This window comes from Pseudophryne corroboree, chromosome 1, assembly GCF_028390025.1.
Source record: "Pseudophryne corroboree isolate aPseCor3 chromosome 1, aPseCor3.hap2, whole genome shotgun sequence".
Classification (NCBI taxonomy): Eukaryota; Metazoa; Chordata; class Amphibia; order Anura; family Myobatrachidae; genus Pseudophryne; species Pseudophryne corroboree.
In genome coordinates, this window is record NC_086444.1 from 1,228,630,701 (window position 1) to 1,228,647,394 (window position 16,694).

General features: G+C 46.1%; 1 protein-coding gene across 8 annotated transcripts in view; it reads left to right on the top strand.

Annotated features, from left to right (window-relative positions):
• Positions 1-258: 258 nt before the first annotated feature.
• The window catches only part of DCTN1 (dynactin subunit 1), a 208,258-nt gene continuing 191,822 nt past the window's right edge, over positions 259-16,694 (top strand). For 4 of the 8 annotated variants that reach the window (XM_063925393.1, XM_063925394.1, XM_063925395.1 and 1 more), the window contains exon 1: positions 260-478. In XM_063925393.1, the coding sequence (XP_063781463.1) occupies positions 446-478 (33 nt within the window). In that variant the 5' untranslated portion in view covers positions 260-445. Of the gene's footprint in view, positions 479-16,694 lie in introns of all 8 variants that reach the window. The other 4 variants (XM_063925387.1, XM_063925388.1, XM_063925389.1 and 1 more) reach the window with 2 other exon arrangements.

Sequence of the window (16,694 nt, forward strand, 5' to 3'; positions counted from 1 at the left end):
AGCGCAGCATATTCTGTTGCGCTTTACAATTAGAACAACATGCTAGAACAACAGTGACATGCTTCCACTACTATGTATGTATGTATGTATGTATGTATGTATGTGACGCTACTAGATGCCTGCTGTATACACATGTGGATAGGAATGTGCACATAGAAGGAGATGAGAGCAGGCCCTGTGTGTGTGCTGAGCAGCAGCACTGCCATGGGTGTAGCACTAGGACCCAGCGCAGCTCCCAGCCCTGAGCTTGTGCTGCACTGTCTGGGATAGAGATGTCAGAGCAGCAGCAGCAGGGAATGTCGGGGGTCTCCAGCGCTGCACATCCCCAGCATCTGTCTGTATGAGCGCAGCCCAGAGCCCACCATGAGCCGGCACTAGCCATGCTGCCACCATTATTCCTGGATGTAAGAGAATACACTGACTAGGGGAGGAGACAGACATCACCATGGCCCAGAGCAAGAGGTACACTTACAGCCGGGTAAGTCCTGTCACCAAGGTGTGGGCTCTGTGTGTGTGTGGTGACATGAGCTATATAGGTGTGGTGTGTGGGCTACTGTATATGTGCGCGGTGTAACAGGGGACACGTGACTATACTGTATGTGCATGTGTAAGGGACAATTACATATATGTACATGGCATAAGGGGAGTTATAACATATATGTGCGCGGTGTAACAGGGAACACGTGAGCTATACTGTATGTGCATATGTAAGGGACAATTACATATATGTACATGGCATAAGGGGAGTTATAACATATATGTGCACGGTGTAACAGGGGACACGTGACTATACTGTATGTGCATGTGTAAGGGACAATTACATATATGTACATGGCATAAGGGGAGTTATAACATATATGTGCACGGTGTAACAGGAAACACGTGAGCTATACTGTATGTGCATGTGTAAGGGACAATTACATATATGTACATGGCATAAGGGAGTTATAACATATATGTGTATATGTGTGCGGTGTAACAAGGAACACGTGAGCTATACTGTATGTGCATGTGTAAGGGACAATTACATATATGTACATGGCATAAGGGAGTTATAACATATATGTGCGCGGTGTAACAGGGAACACGTGAGCTATACTGTATGTGCATGTGTAAGGGACAATCACATATATGTACATGGCATAAGGGAGTTATAACATATATGTGCGCGGTGTAACAGGGAACACGTGAGCTATACTGTATGTGCATGTGTAAGGGACAATTACATATATGTACATGCCATAAGGGGAGTTATAACATATATGTGCGCGGTGTAACAGGGAACACGTGAGCTATACTGTATGTGCATGTGTAAGGGACAATCACATATATGTACATGGCATAAGGGAGTTATAACATATATGTGCGCGGTGTAACAGGGAACACGTGAGCTATACTGTATGTGCATGTGTAAGGGACAATTACATATATGTACATGCCATAAGGGGAGTTATAACATATATGTGTGCGGTGTAACAGGGGACACGTGACTATACTGTATGTGCATGTGTAAGGGACAATTACATATATGTATTATGTACATGGCATAAGGGGAGTTATAACATATATGTGCGCTGTGTAATAGGGAACACGTGACTATACTGTATGTGCATGTGTAAGACACAATTACATATATGTACATGGCATAAGGGGGGTTATAACATATATGTGTGTGGTGTAACAGGGGACACATGGCTATACTGTATGTGCATGTGTAAGACACAATTACATATATGTACATGGCATAAGGGGGGTTATAACATATATGTGCGTGGTGTAAAAGGGGACACCGTGAGCAATGGGACTAATTCAGTAAGGATCGCTAAATTGGCAAAACGCAAATCATCGGATTATCGTCAGACTGCGCATGTGTGAAGACCGATCGCTCTGCAATCGCAGGCCCAGTGAGATGCGACCGCTAAGTGATTGCAGTGACCATTTGTGGGTGGTTACATGGCGTTTGTGGGGAGCGGTAGGAAAAACGAGACGTATCATGGCCGTTTTCGGTGGCGTGCATCTGACGTCAGCTGCGATCGCTGCGATGAAAAACATGGCGTCCGGTGCGACTGCCGCCGCATTATTTTGAGTAGGCGTGGGTCAGCCGCAACTGTGGATGGTGCTCGATTCTTGCTTATGCATTGCAGTTATACAGCTGCATATGCAAATTTGTGAATAGGGCGTATTTCTCCTTTCCGGGCGTCATCACATGTGATTTATAGCGGTAGCAGTTGTCAGACAATCACTATTTCAGCCTTCGTAGTGACCCATAGTGAATTAGGCCCTATATGCGCACAGTGTAAAAGGGGAACCATGAGCTGTGGACCTCATTCAGTAAGGATTGTAAAATGTGCAAATCACAATCTGGCCGATTATCGAACGACTGCGCATGCGTTTCTGGGCGGTAACCTGCCGTTTTCTGGGTCTGTCTGAAAAATCGCTGGTGTGCCCAGGCCTGCCTATGACGTCAGCGAAGACCACTTCCAGCCTCTTGTGTCGCAAGTATTTTGGATGACCGTGCCTGGCGCAGATAGGTAAAATCTTGGATGTTCCGGGCATTGTGTATGGATCTGCGATCAGCCACATTTTGCGATGCATTCGTGAACGCCCCATTCCCGTGAACGCCTCTGCCTGATTGACAGGCAGAGCCGATTGCATTTTCTGCAGCCCCCCGCAGAAAATGTGGGTGCATGCGCAGGACAGGTGCTACGTATGCGCCTGCATTTTTTTTGTAAATTTTGCAGATGGATGGCAATCTGCGACCCAACCTGAATTAGGCCCATACTGTGCACATTGTAAAAAGGGACATGTGACCTATATGTGCGCGGTGTAAAAGGGGACATGTGAGCTATATGTGCACATTGTAAAAAGGGACACGCAAGTTATATGTGTGCGGTGCAAAAGGGGACACATGAGCTATATGTGCGCAGTGTAAAAGAGGACACTTGAGCTATATGTACGCAGTGTTAAAGGGGACATGTGAGCTAAATGTGCAAACTGTAAAACGGGACACATGAGCTATATGTGCACATTGTAAAAAGGGACACGGGAGCTATATGTGCACATTGTAAAAAGAGACACGTGAGCTATATGTGTGCTGTGTAAAAGGAAACACGTGAGCTATATGTGCGCAGTGTAAAATGAGACACGTGAGCTATATGTGCACAGTGTAAAAGGGGACACGTGAGCTATATGTGCGCAGTGTAAAAGGGGACACGTGAGCTATATGTGGAGCGATGTAAAAAGGGACATGTGAGCTATATGTGCACATTGTAAAAAGAGACACGTGAGCTATGTGTGCGTGGTGTAAAAGGGGACACGTGAGCTGTATGTGTGCAGTGTAAAAGGAGACACGTGAGCTATATGTGCACGGTGTAAAAGGGGACATGTGAGCTATATGTGCGCGGTGTAAAAGGGGACTGTGAGCTATATGTGCACATTGTAAAAGGACACGTGAGCCATATGTGTGCAGTATAAAAGGTGACACGTGAGCTATATGTTCACATTATAAAAGGGTACACGTGAGATATATGTACACATTGTAAAAGGGGACACGTGAGCTATATGTGTACATTGTAAAAGGGGACACGTGGGCCATATGTGTGCGGTGTAAAAGGGGGCTCGTGAGCTATATGTGCATATTGTAAAAGCGGATACGTGAGCTATAAGTGCACATTGTAAAAGGGGACACGTAAGCTATATGTGCACGGTGTAAAAGGGGACACCTGAGCTACTGTATATGCGCACATTGTAAAAGGAGACACATGAGCCACATGTGTGCGGTGTAAAAGGAGACAGGTGAGCTATACGTGTGCAGTGTAAAATGGGACACGTGAGCTATATGTGCGCAGTGTAAAAGGAGACATATGAGCTATATGTGCGTGGTGTAAAAGGGGACATGTGAGCTATTTGTGCGTGGTATAAAAGGGGGACATGTGAGCTATATGTGCGCTGTGTAAAAGGGGACACGTGAGCTATATGTGCGCGTGTGTAAAAGGGGTCATATGAGCTACATGTGCACATTGTAAAAAAGGACATGTGAGCCATATGCGCACATTCTAAAAAAGGACACGTAAGCTATATGCGCACTTTGTAAAAAGGGACACGTGAGTGATATGTGCACTTTGTAAAAGAGACACATAAGCTATATGTGCGCAGTGTAAAAACGGACACGTGAGCTATATGTGCACATTGTAAAAGGGGATACGTGAACTATAAGTGCACATTGTAAAAGGGGACACGTAAGCTATATGTGCACGGTGTAAAAGGGGACACCTGAGCTACTGTATATGCGCACATTGTAAAAGGAGACACATGAGCCACATGTGTGCGGTGTAAAAGGAGACAGGTGAGCTATACGTGTGCAGTGTGAAATGGGACACGTGAGCTATATGTGCGCAGTGTAAAAGGAGACATATGAGCTATATGTGCGTGGTGTAAAAGGGGACACGTGAGCTATTTGTGCGTGGTATAAAAGGGGGACATGTGAGCTATATGTGCGCTGTGTAAAAGGGGACACGTGAGCTATATGTGCGCGTGTGTAAAAGGGGTCATATGAGCTACATGTGCACATTGTAAAATAGGACATGTGAGCCATATGCGCACATTCTAAAAAAGGACACGTAAGCTATATGCGCACATTGTAAAAAGGGACACGTGAGTGATATGTGCACTTTGTAAAAGAGACACATAAGCTATATGTGCGCAGTGTAAAAACGGACACGTGAGCTATATGTGCACATTGTAAAAGGGGATATGTGAGCTATATGTGTGCAATGTAAAAGGGTACACATGAGCTATGTGTGCGCAGTGTAAAAGGGGACAAGTGAGCTATATGTGCACATTGTAAATGGGGACACGTGAGCTATATGTGCACATTGTAAAAGAGGACACGTGAGCTATATGTGCATGGTGTAAAAGGGGACACGTGAGCTATATGTTCACATTGTAAAAGGGGACACGTAACCCATATGTGTGCGGTGTAAAAGGAGACACGTGAGCTATATGTGCGCAGTGTAAAAGGAGACATGTGAGCTATATGTGCGCAGTGTAAAAAGGGACACGTGAGCTATATGTGCGCAGTGTAAAAGAGGACACGTGAGCTATATGTGCACGGTGTAAAGGGGGACATGTGAGCTATATGTGCGTAGTGTAAAAGGGGACATGTGAGCTGTATGTGCGCAGTGTAAAAGGGAACATGTGAGCTATATGTGCGCAGTGTAAAAGGGGACACGTGAGCTATATGTGCACGGTGTAAAGGGGGACATGTGAGCTATATGTGCGCAGTGTAAAAGGGGACATGTGAGCTATATGTGCACTCTGTAAAAAAGGAGGCGTGAGCTGTATGTGCGCAGTGTAAAAGGGTACACGTGAGCTCTATGTGCACGGTGTAGAAGGGGACACATGAGCTATATCTGCACGATGTAGAAGGGGACACATGAGCTATATGTGCGCGGTGTAGAAGGGGACACATGAGCTATATGTGCGCGGTGTAGAAGGGGACACATGAGCTATATCTGCACGATGTAGAAGGGGACACATGAGCTATATGTGCGCGGTGTAGAAGGGGACACATGAGCTATATGTGCGCGGTGTAGAAGGGGACACATGAGCTATATGTGCGCGGTGTAGAAGGGGACACATGAGCTATGTCTGCACGGTGTAGAAGGGGACACATGAGCTATATGTGCGCGGTGTAGAAGGGGACACATGAGCTATATGTGCGCGTGTAGAAGGGGGCATGTGAGCTATATGTGCACATTGTAAAAAAGGAGGCGTGAGCTGTATGTGCGCAGTGTAAAAGGGTACACGTGAGCTCTATGTGCACGGTGTAGAAGGGGACACATGAGCTATATCTGCACGATGTAGAAGGGGACACATGAGCTATATGTGCGCGGTGTAGAAGGGGACACATGAGCTATATGTGCGCGGTGTAGAAGGGGACACATGAGCTATATGTGCGCGGTGTAGAAGGGGACACATGAGCTATATGTGCGCGGTGTAGAAGGGGACACATGAGCTATATGTGCGCGGTGTAGAAGGGGACACATGAGCTATGTCTGCACGGTGTAGAAGGGGACACATGAGCTATATGTGCGCTGTGTAGAAGGGGACACATGAGCTATATGTGCGCGTGTAGAAGGGGGCATGTGAGCTATATGTGCACATTGTAAAAAAGGACACGTGAGCTATATGTGCACATTGTAAAAAAGGACACGTGAGCCATATGTGCACGTGTAGAAGGGGACACATGAGCTATAGGTGCGTGGTGTAGAAGGGGACATGTGAGCCATATGTGCACATTGTAAAAGGGGACACGTGAGCTATATGTGCGCGGTGTAGAAGCTGCTAAGGGCCCCATACACTAATGCGACATGTCGGACGCTCATGTCGCTGGTGATCACCCCGGCAGCCTCCCGGGCGGCAGCATCACATAAGAATCATCATATGCGGTCCTTTTGCATATAATGTATCTTGTGCGATCCCAGCCACGCCTGCGGGGTCCGACATATCACGAGTGCAGCACAGCCAATCTAGGGGATCCGATCCGATACTCACGGGGCCGCGCATCGGATCGGATGAAAAACACATCTGTAATGCACAATTTCATCAAATATATCGGCCCGAATGGGCGAGATTGGATGAAATCGGGCATTATCAGTCTAGTGTATGGGGCCCTTTCGAAAGATCATTCAACTGTTCCTCTTAAAAAAAATCATTTTTCATAGTAATTAACCTGGTTTTATTCTTGATAACTTAATCTCATCTGATTGGGAGTAGTTGTAAATCTATAGTCACTGCCTCACCGACTGTGGTCTGTTCTATATATAAAATTACTGTACAGTACCTCATGTGTGTTACTGGTCGCACCGCACAAAAGTCAGGGTAAGAGTAAAGTGCAGAGTTGTTCAGCAATACAGGTTATTAATTACATGTTTATGAACGGAACACTTACCGTTGTTTAAATAAACAAATCAAAGATAACTTCATTCATTTCATTCCTCCCCATTCACTTTTGCGTAGAAGTCTTTGCCGTACTTAGCGACTTGGTCCTGTGCTGGACGGCCCTCAGCATGTGAGTAAATGGGCGCAGATCTTACTGCAGAAGCAAGATCTGCGTCCCTCTGAATAAGTATTTGTTATAAACTTGTAGATAAAGGTTAACAGACTGAGGTCATGACTCTGATTTGGGAATAAAGTAAGAAAGACAAAGTAACTGTCCCCCTGGACAAACCATGTTGCGCTGCAAGGGGGGCAAATATTTACTTTTTTATCTCATGCAGGGTAAATACTAGCTGTTTCTGCATGTAGCCCACAGATGCTGGCCAGCCTTATTCTTACAACTTAGAGCTTATCTAGGACACGTACCTTTGTTCTAAGAATTAATAGAGTATTTTGTGTAAATCAGTTGCCAATTCTTCAGTGTTGCTTCTGATCAGAGCACTTCGGAGCATTGTGACCTTGATAGGCCTTTTATAAGTGCCGGCGGGCGATGACTGTCAGCTGACTACAGAGGATTTCTGTCGGTATAGTTGTTAAGTACTCAATTTACTTATTGGCAACCATTGCGATTGCTACATCTAGGTAGTGTATAGAGGTAGTGTTAAAGTTATATGTGAGTTTCATTGATGTATCCAGCTTGTTGAGATTTTCCATAGTCAATTTAAAGGATTCAGCTTCATCTTTTTATAATATTAGATTATCTATGTACCTACGGTATAACAACATAGTAAGGCCATTAGTTGGAACCTCAAGGAATATTGTTTTTTTGCAAATGCAAACATAAATATATTGGAGTACCATGTGGCCATATTGGACCCCATCACCCAGCCAGATATCTGTAAATTCCTGCTGGGGTGTTGAGGAGAGAGGTAGAGTACTTAAGATACAATGGTTGTGATTATAGACTAGGCTGCCCAAAATTTTTAAAATTGGTTGATACCCTATATGGACCCCCCTGGCAGAGATTATCAATGTGTCATGGGGATTGGCCAGGTCATTCGGGGGGACCAATGTCACTTATGGCAGATCACACCTCAGAGGTTTGTATACATTAGTGTTCGTCAATTGTGTTAGGGTTACGTTACGGCACTGTGTCATGTCCTGTACTGTGATTGCTCCCCCTTTGTCCGCCAGGCGGATTACAATATCAGTTGCTGTTATGTCCTCTTTTGGTGTTTTTTAGTTTCAGACGTCATTTCCGTCCAAAGTGACGTAAGTCCCATTTCCATTTAAAAACATTTCTTGGAATAAAATCCCTTGTTAGGTCACTTTTGTCATCTTGACTCAGTGATCAGAGGATACAGGTGAAACTCAGAAAATTAGAATATCGTGCAAAAGTTCATTTATTACAGTAATTCAACTTAAAAGGTGAAACTAATATATTATATAGACTCATTACATGCAAAGTGAGATATTTCAGCCTTTATTTGTTCTAATTTTGATGATTGTGGCTTACAGCTTAAAAAAACCCCAAATCCAAAATCTCAGGAAATAAGAACATGACATAAAATCAATAAAAAAAGGATTTTAAATACAGAAATGTCGGCCCTCTGAAAAGTATAACTATGCATATGTACTCAGTACTTGGTTTGGGCCCCTTTTGCATGAATTACTGTCTCAATGAGGCGTGGCATGGATTCTATCAGCCTGTGGCACTGCTGAGGTGTTATAGAAGATCAAGATGATTCAATAGCGGCCTTCAGCTCTTCTGCATTGTTCCGTCTCATGTCTCTCATCTTTCTCTTGGCAATGCCCCATAGGTTCTCTTTGTTCTTTAGCCCAGGTAAGACGCTTCTGATGTTGTTTGTTGTTCAGGAGCGGCTTGACAAGAGGAATATGACATTTGAAGCCCATGACCAGGATCCGTCTGTGTTTGGTGGCTCTTGATGCATTAACTCCAGCCTCAGTCCACTCCTTGTGAAGCTCCCCCATACTTTTTAATGGCCTTTTCCTGACAAGAAAAAAAGAACTGTTCTGTTGCTCAGTGGTCCAAAGTCCTCTTTTCTGGTGAGAGCAAATTTTGCATCTCATTTGGAAACCAAGGTCTCATAGTTTGGAGGAAGAAAGGAGAGGCACACAATCCAAGATGCTTGAAGTCCAGTGTGAAGTTTCCACAGTCTGTGTTGATTTGGGGAGCCATGTCATCTGCTGGTGTTTGTCCACTGTGCTTTATTAACTCCAGAGTCAACGCAGCCGTCTACCAGGACATTGTAGAGCACTTTATGCTTCCTTCAGCAGACAAGCTTTATGAATATGCTGACTTAATTTGCTAGCAGGACTTGGCTCCTGGCCACACTGCCAAAAGTACCAAAACCTGGTTCAATGACCGTGGGATTGCTCATACTGTGCTGGATTGGCCAGCAAACTCGTCTGACTCGCCTATAGAGAATATATGGGGCATTGCCAAGAGAATGATGAGACGGAACAATGCAGAAGAGCTGAAGGCCGCTATTGAAGCATCCTGGTCTTCCATAACACCTCAGCAGTGCCACAGGCTGATAGAATCCATGCCACGCCGCATTGAGGCAGTAATTCGTGCAAAAGGGGCCCAAACCAAGTACTGAGTACATATGCATGATTATACTTTTCAGAGGGCCGACATTTCTGTCATATTCTAATTGTCTGAGATTTTGGATTTGGGGTTTTCTTAAGCTGTAAGCCACAATCATCAAAATGACAACAAATAAAGGCTTGAAATATCTCACTTTGCATGTAATGAGTCTATATAAAATATTAGTTTCACCTTTTAAGTTGAATTACTGAAATAAATGAACTTTTGCAGAATATTCTAATTTTCTAAGTTTCACCTGTAGATGGTTACATTCTCCTTCCTCAGTCATCAGAATTGTTAATATTGATGTCACTGTCATTATTATACTGTGACTTTCTCTCTGCGTTGTTTGCAGTACAGACATCTACAGTAGGTTCTGTCAGTGCCCTCGTATGCTCTATGCTCATCATAGTCCATCTGGACTGTTTGAACTCTGTTTCTTTTATAACAAAGTAATTCTTTGTGATACACGTGGCATTGTGCAGGTAATATATGTGACCATGCTGCAAAGTCCTCAAGTGCTTTCCCCACTTCTTCTATTACCAGGATCAGTAACTCCAAGCTACATTTATTATTACAATCCGTCTACTGAAATCTGCATCGTTTCTCCCAATAGGTGGCATGTTTACAATGCGGAGACCCTCCGGGGGGGGTTAGGGGGGGGGGATTTATCTGGATCATTCACAAAGGGTGGATCCATTGGGTTCATTCCGAGTTGATCGCTAGCTGCTTCTGGGTGTCAACTGATCATTTACAGGGATTGCTTAGAAAAATGCAGGCGTGTCTGGCCGAACGCTGGGCGGGTGTGTGATGTCATAAGCCGTCCCTCCAACGTTAGAATCAACGCACGCGAAGATTAAGTCCAGGGCTGGTCTTGTTCTGCACAAAATGCTTTTGCAGGCGCTCTGCCGCACAGGCGTTCGCACTTCTGCAAAGCGAAAATACACTCCCCGGTGGGTGGTGACAATGCGTTTGCACAGCTGCTAGAAACTGCTAGCGAGCGATCAACTCGGAATGACCCCAATGTCCTGTAGGATAAAATGTATTTCCCTTTTCTTTCATTTCAATTACTTGAGACACACTTTTTGCTGGTTGTTCTCCGGATCAGTGAATGTGGTACCGTAGATGCCTGAATAAAGGTTTTTCTACGTCGGTGTCTGTGAAGCTACGGATTTCTCCTATTGGTGGATTTATATACAATCACATATTAAGTGTACATATTAATGGTAAATAAAACAATAAATTGTACTTACCATAACAGGCAGGCCGCAACGCCACTAGTCTTCCATATGAAGCTCACGTGCTCTCTTTCTTGGATGTATTCCCACGCCGCGGAACAAGACTTGTACAGGCTTAGTAGCCATAGCTCTGCGGAAGCGGCTGTATTCCATATCTCCCAACATTGTAGCCTCTAGAAGCGGTGGACCCTGCACGTGCCCAAAAAGGGGGTGGAGTCTTAATGAAAGGGGTAGAGCCTCATTGCACCCCCCGTTCGCATTGGTTTGGGGGCATGCCCAGCACTCTCCGAGCACGCTCCCCCAACTCCCCAGCACCACTGCGGACTACGGGTGGGACCTCATGACAGTCCCAGAAAAATTAGATTGTCCCGCTAAATGCAGGACAGTTGGGAGTCATGGCCCTAATTCAGACCTGGTCGCTGTTGTGCGATTTTGCGTGACGGGCGATTATCGAACGACTGTGCATGTGTATGGATCGCAATACGCAGGCGCAAGGCCAAACTGTTGAAAAAATCGTGTGAAAATTTAGATCGCTAAGCGTACGCAAGGTGATTGACAGGAAGCGGACATTTGTGGGTGGTAACTGGATGTTTTCTGGGAGTGTCAGGAATAACACAGGCGTTTCCAAGCGTTTTCAGGGCGGGTGTGTGACATCAGCTCCGGTCCCGATCAGCCTGATTCTATCGCGCTGTAGGAGTAAGTCCTGGGCTGCGCACAGCCTGGAATAATCATTAGATGGTGAGTGTGATGTAAACGGATTTGCAGATGTTCGCCGTCTTGTGAAGTCTTCGCACGGTGTACACATGCATTTGCACGGGGCGGGTTTTCACTCTCTATGGGCGGCGACTATCTGATCACAGCCCTCTGCAAAATCGCAGAGGAGCGTTCAGGTCTGAATTAGGCCTTATGTGTATTCACTGAATACTGCTGCCTGATTCTAAATGTGGCTGTGTGTAGGTGCCCTGGGGCACCAGCCCCTGCCGCTCCGCCGGTAATCTGGCTCAGGTGGAGACATGAGGTATATGGGCATAGTATAAAATGGTAGAGAGGAGATGTGAGCTATGTTGGCACAGGATAAGTTGGTAGAGAGTAGAAATGAGGTATATGGGCACAGTATAAGTTGGTAGAGAGGAGACATGAGGTATATGGGCACAGTATAAGTTGGTAGAGAGGAGACATGAGGTACTGTGTATAGGGACAGCATAAGGTGTTGGAGAGGAGACATGAGGTATATGGGCACAGTGTAAGGTGTTGGAGCAGAGACATGAGGTACTATATGGGCACAGTATAAGGTGGCAGAGAGGAGGCATGAGGTATATGGGCATAGTATCACATGGTGTCCAGGACACGAGCTACAGTCAGGTCCATAAAAATTGGGACATCGACACAATTCTCATATTTTGGGCTCTATAAACCACCACAATAGATTTGAAATTAAACAAACAAGATGTGCTTTAACTGCAGACTTTACGCTTTAATTTGAGGGTATTTACATCCAAATTAGGTGAACGGTGTGGGAATTACAAGTTTCTAGATGTGCCTCTCACTTTTTAAGGGACCAAAAGTAATGGGACAATCGACTCAACAGCTATTTCATGGACAGGAGTGGGCTATTCCCTCGTTATTTTATCATCAATTAAGCAGGTAAAAGGTCTGGAGTAGATTCCAGGTGTGACATTTGCATTTGGAATCTGTTGCTGTCGACTCTCAATATGAGATCCAAAGAGCTGCCACTATCAGTGAAACAAGCCACCATTAGGCTGAAAGATCAAAACAAACCCATCAGAGAGATAGCCAAAACATTAGGCGTAGCCAAATCAACTGTTTAGAACATTCTTAAAAAGAAAGAACACACCGGAGAGCTCAGCAACACCAAAAGACCCGGAAGACCACGGAAAACAACTGTGGTGGATGACAGTAGCATTACTTCCCTGGTGAAGAAAAACTCCTTCACAACAGTTGCTCAGATCAAGAACACTCTACAGGAGGTAGGTGTATATTTGTCAAAGTCAACAATAAAGAGAAGACTTCACAAGAGTGAATATAGAGGGTTCACCACAAGGGGTGGTCTTCAGTTTGCCAGCGGCCGGGCTCCCGACAACCAGCATACCAGCACTGGAATCCCGACCGCCGGCATACCGACAGCTTTTCTCCCTCTTGGGGGTCCACGACCCCCCTGGAGGGGGAATAGATTGCGTGGTGCACGTAGCGCGCCACCGAGCCCACAGGGGTCTCATTTGCGCTCGCCCAGCTGTCGGTATGCCGGCCACAGGAGCCTGACTGCCGACATAATATACTATACCCCACCACAAGATGTAAACCATTGGTGAGCCACAAAAACAGGAAGACCAGATTAGAGTTTGCCAAACATCTAAAAAAGCCTTTACAGTTCTGGAACAACATACTATGGACAGATGAGACAAAGATCACTCTGGTACAAGTTGATGAGCAGTTCCTTTGTTTCTCCATACTCTTCTCATGATCCAAAACATACCACCTCATCAGTGAAGCATGGTGGTGGTAGTGTCATGGCGTGGGCATGTATGTCTGCCAATGGAACTGGTTCCCTTGTATTTATTGATAATGTGACTGCTGACAAAAGCAGCAGGATGAATTCTGAAGTGTTTCGGGGAATATTATCTGCTCATATTCAGTCAAATCCTTCAGAACTCAATGGACGTCTCTTCACAGTGCCGATGGACAATGACCCGAAGCATACTGCAAAAGCAACCAAAGAGTTTAAGGCAAATAAGTGGAATGTTATGCAATGGGCAAGTCAATCACCTGACATGAATCCGATTGAGCATGCATTTCACTTGATGAAGACAAAACTGAAGGGAAGATGCCCCAAGAACAAGCAGGAACTGAAGACATTGCAGTAGAGGCCTGGCAGAGCATCACCAGGGATGAAACCCAGCGTCTGGTGATGTCTATGTGTTCCAGACTTCAGGCTGTAATTGACTGCAAAGGATTTGCAACAAAGTATTAAAAAGTGACAGTTTGATTTAGGATTGTTTAGTTTGTCCCATTACTTTTGGTCCCTTAAAAAGTGGGCGGCACATATAGAAACCGTTGTAATTCCTACACCGTTCACCTGATTTGGATATAAATACCCTCAAATTAAAGCGGAAGTCTGCAGTTAAAGCACATATTGTTTGTTTCATTTCAAGTCCATTGTGGTGGTGTATAGAGCCCAAAATATGAGAATTGTGTCGATGTCCCAATATTTATTGACCTGACTGTATATAGGTGATATTAAGACTTTAGCCTTTCAAGTATAGGGGATACATACAATCCTCTTTTATCTAGAAATAAATGCATGAATGACCTACTGAACGCCAGACAGCCTGTAATATAATATATTTCTGTCCATCACTGCAGTCTTTGTCTGTCTGAGAGGTTAATAAGAGCCTATTCATTAGCGTTTTATGTCCTTAATGTGATCTATGATGTAACCATGTCACATGCACACTGTACCCCAGAGCTTTCAGGACGACTGATTTGGTGCAGCAGGGTAGAGATGGTGCTGCAGGGTAGAGATGGCGATGGTGCGGCAGGGTAGGGATGGTGCGGCAGGGCAGCGATGGTGAGGCAGGTGTCAGGATTCTGATTTTGTCTGTTCCCGGAGGGGACACTAGTGGGTCAGTGTTGGAATGACGTATGAAACGTGGAGGCTGCATAAAGTCCTGCGCATATGCACTGATGTTTATTAAACACAACGGTCACAGAGTAATGATATAGGAATGGATGATCACTTAGAACCGGCAGTAACAGAGATGAAATAATAAGCAGTAACTGAATCCAAAGGTAATAATCAAAAGTCTCTGGCAACACACGATAGATAGATAGATAGATAGATAGATAGATAGATAGATAGATAGATAGATAGACTGAATGCAAATGGTTTAAAGTAAAACAAAGTGTCTGGTAACATAAACGTAGAATAATTTGGTAACTGGTTGCAAATGGTTTTGTAAACAGAACTCCAGTACTACTTGGAAAGGACACAGTCTCTGTATATAACTCAAGTTCTTATAACTACACAAGACCCAGGCAGGAGACAGTCCCAATGCAGCAAGCTTGCACAAGATGGTATATATTAACGATGTGCACAGGTTTAGGCAAAGAAACAAACACCTGAGGAGAGTCTCTTACTGCTGATGAGCTGTGGCTGGAGTCTGAAGCGAACAGGAGAAATGCAGAATGATGAATGGAATGAAATGATGAGAGGAACCACGGGGAACTACTGGAGATAGGAACACGGGGAACCACTGGAGACAGGAACACGGGGAACCACTGGAGACAGGAACACGGGGAACCACTGGAGACAGGAACACGGGGAACTACTGGAGACAGGAACACGGGGAACCACTGGAGACAGGAACACGGGGAACCACTGGAGACAGGAACACGGGGAAACACTGGAGACAGGAACACGGGGAAACACTGGAGACAGGAACACGGGGAAACACTGGAGACAGGAACACGGGGAAACACTGGAGACAGGAACACGGGGAAACACTGGAGACAGGAACACGGGGAAACACTGGAGACAGGAACACGGGGAAACACTGGAGACAGGAACACGGGGAACCACTGGAGACAGGAACACGGGGAAACACTGGAGACAGGAACACGGGGAACCACTGGAGACAGGAACACGGGGAACCACTGGAGACAGGAACACGGGGAACCACTGGAGACAGGAACACGGGGAACCACTGGAGAACTTGACACACCAAATGTGACTCGTTGTCCAAGGCAATCAGAATGAGCCAGGAACTGGAGTTTATACCCCTTGCTCTGTGATGATTGGATGAATCTCTGTGAGAACACACCCTCCTGGATTGGGTGCCCAGATCAGCTGAGAGTTAACTGGAGCCGGTGATTAACCAGGAGAATGATTCTGTCGACAGTTAATGCAATGCATTGCTGGTTGCTGGCTGGGATCAGTAGTGCACCGGGAGTTAATGCTGTTAAATAGAAGCACTTGCGTACTCCAGGCTGCTGGCTGAAACCAGTAGTTTACCAAATGATAGTACTGGTTGGGTGGAGCACAGTGAGCTGTGGGCTGCAGGAGACTGAAGACTGGAACGGAACTGGAACTGCTGGGGCCTGTAGTTCCACAGGTCCAATTCACAAGGGATACTCTGAAGACGGAGTACTGAAGCCAGGAGATGCCTGTTCACTGGAAGTGATGCGATGGAGAATGCAGATTCCTGACAGCAGGGTAGCGATGGTGCGGCAGGGTAGTGATGGTGCGGCAGGGTAGTGATAGTGTGGCAGGGTAGCGATGGTGCGGCAGGGTAGGGATGGTGCGGCAGGGTAGGGATGGTGCGGCAGGGTAGGGATGGTGCGGCAGGGTAGTGATGGTGCGGCAGGGTAGCGATGGTGCGGCAGGGTAGTGATGGTGCGGCAGGGTAGTGATGGTGCGGCAGGGTAGTGAGGATGGGGAATGGTAGTGATAGTGTGGCAGGGTAGCGATGGTGCGGCAGGGTAGAGATGGTGCGGCAGGGTAGTGATGGTGCGGCAGGGTAGAGATGGTGCGGCAGGGTAGTGATGGTGCGGCAGGGTAGTGATGGTGCGGCAGGGTAGCAATGGTGCGGCAGGGTAGTGATGGTGCGGCAGGGTAGTGAGGATGGGGAATGGTAGTGATAGTGTGGCAGGGTAGCGATGGTGCGGCAGGGTAGAGATGGTGCGGCAGGGTAGTGATGGTGCCGCAGGGTAGTGAGGATGGGGAATGGTAGTGATAGTGTGGCAGGGTAGCGATGGTGCGGCAGGGTAGAGATGGTGCGGCAGGGTAGTGATGGTGCCGCAGGGTAGTGAGGATGGGAAATGGTAGTGATAGTGTGGCAGGGTAGCGATGGTGCGGCAGGGTAGTGATGGTGCGGCAGGGTAGTGAGGAT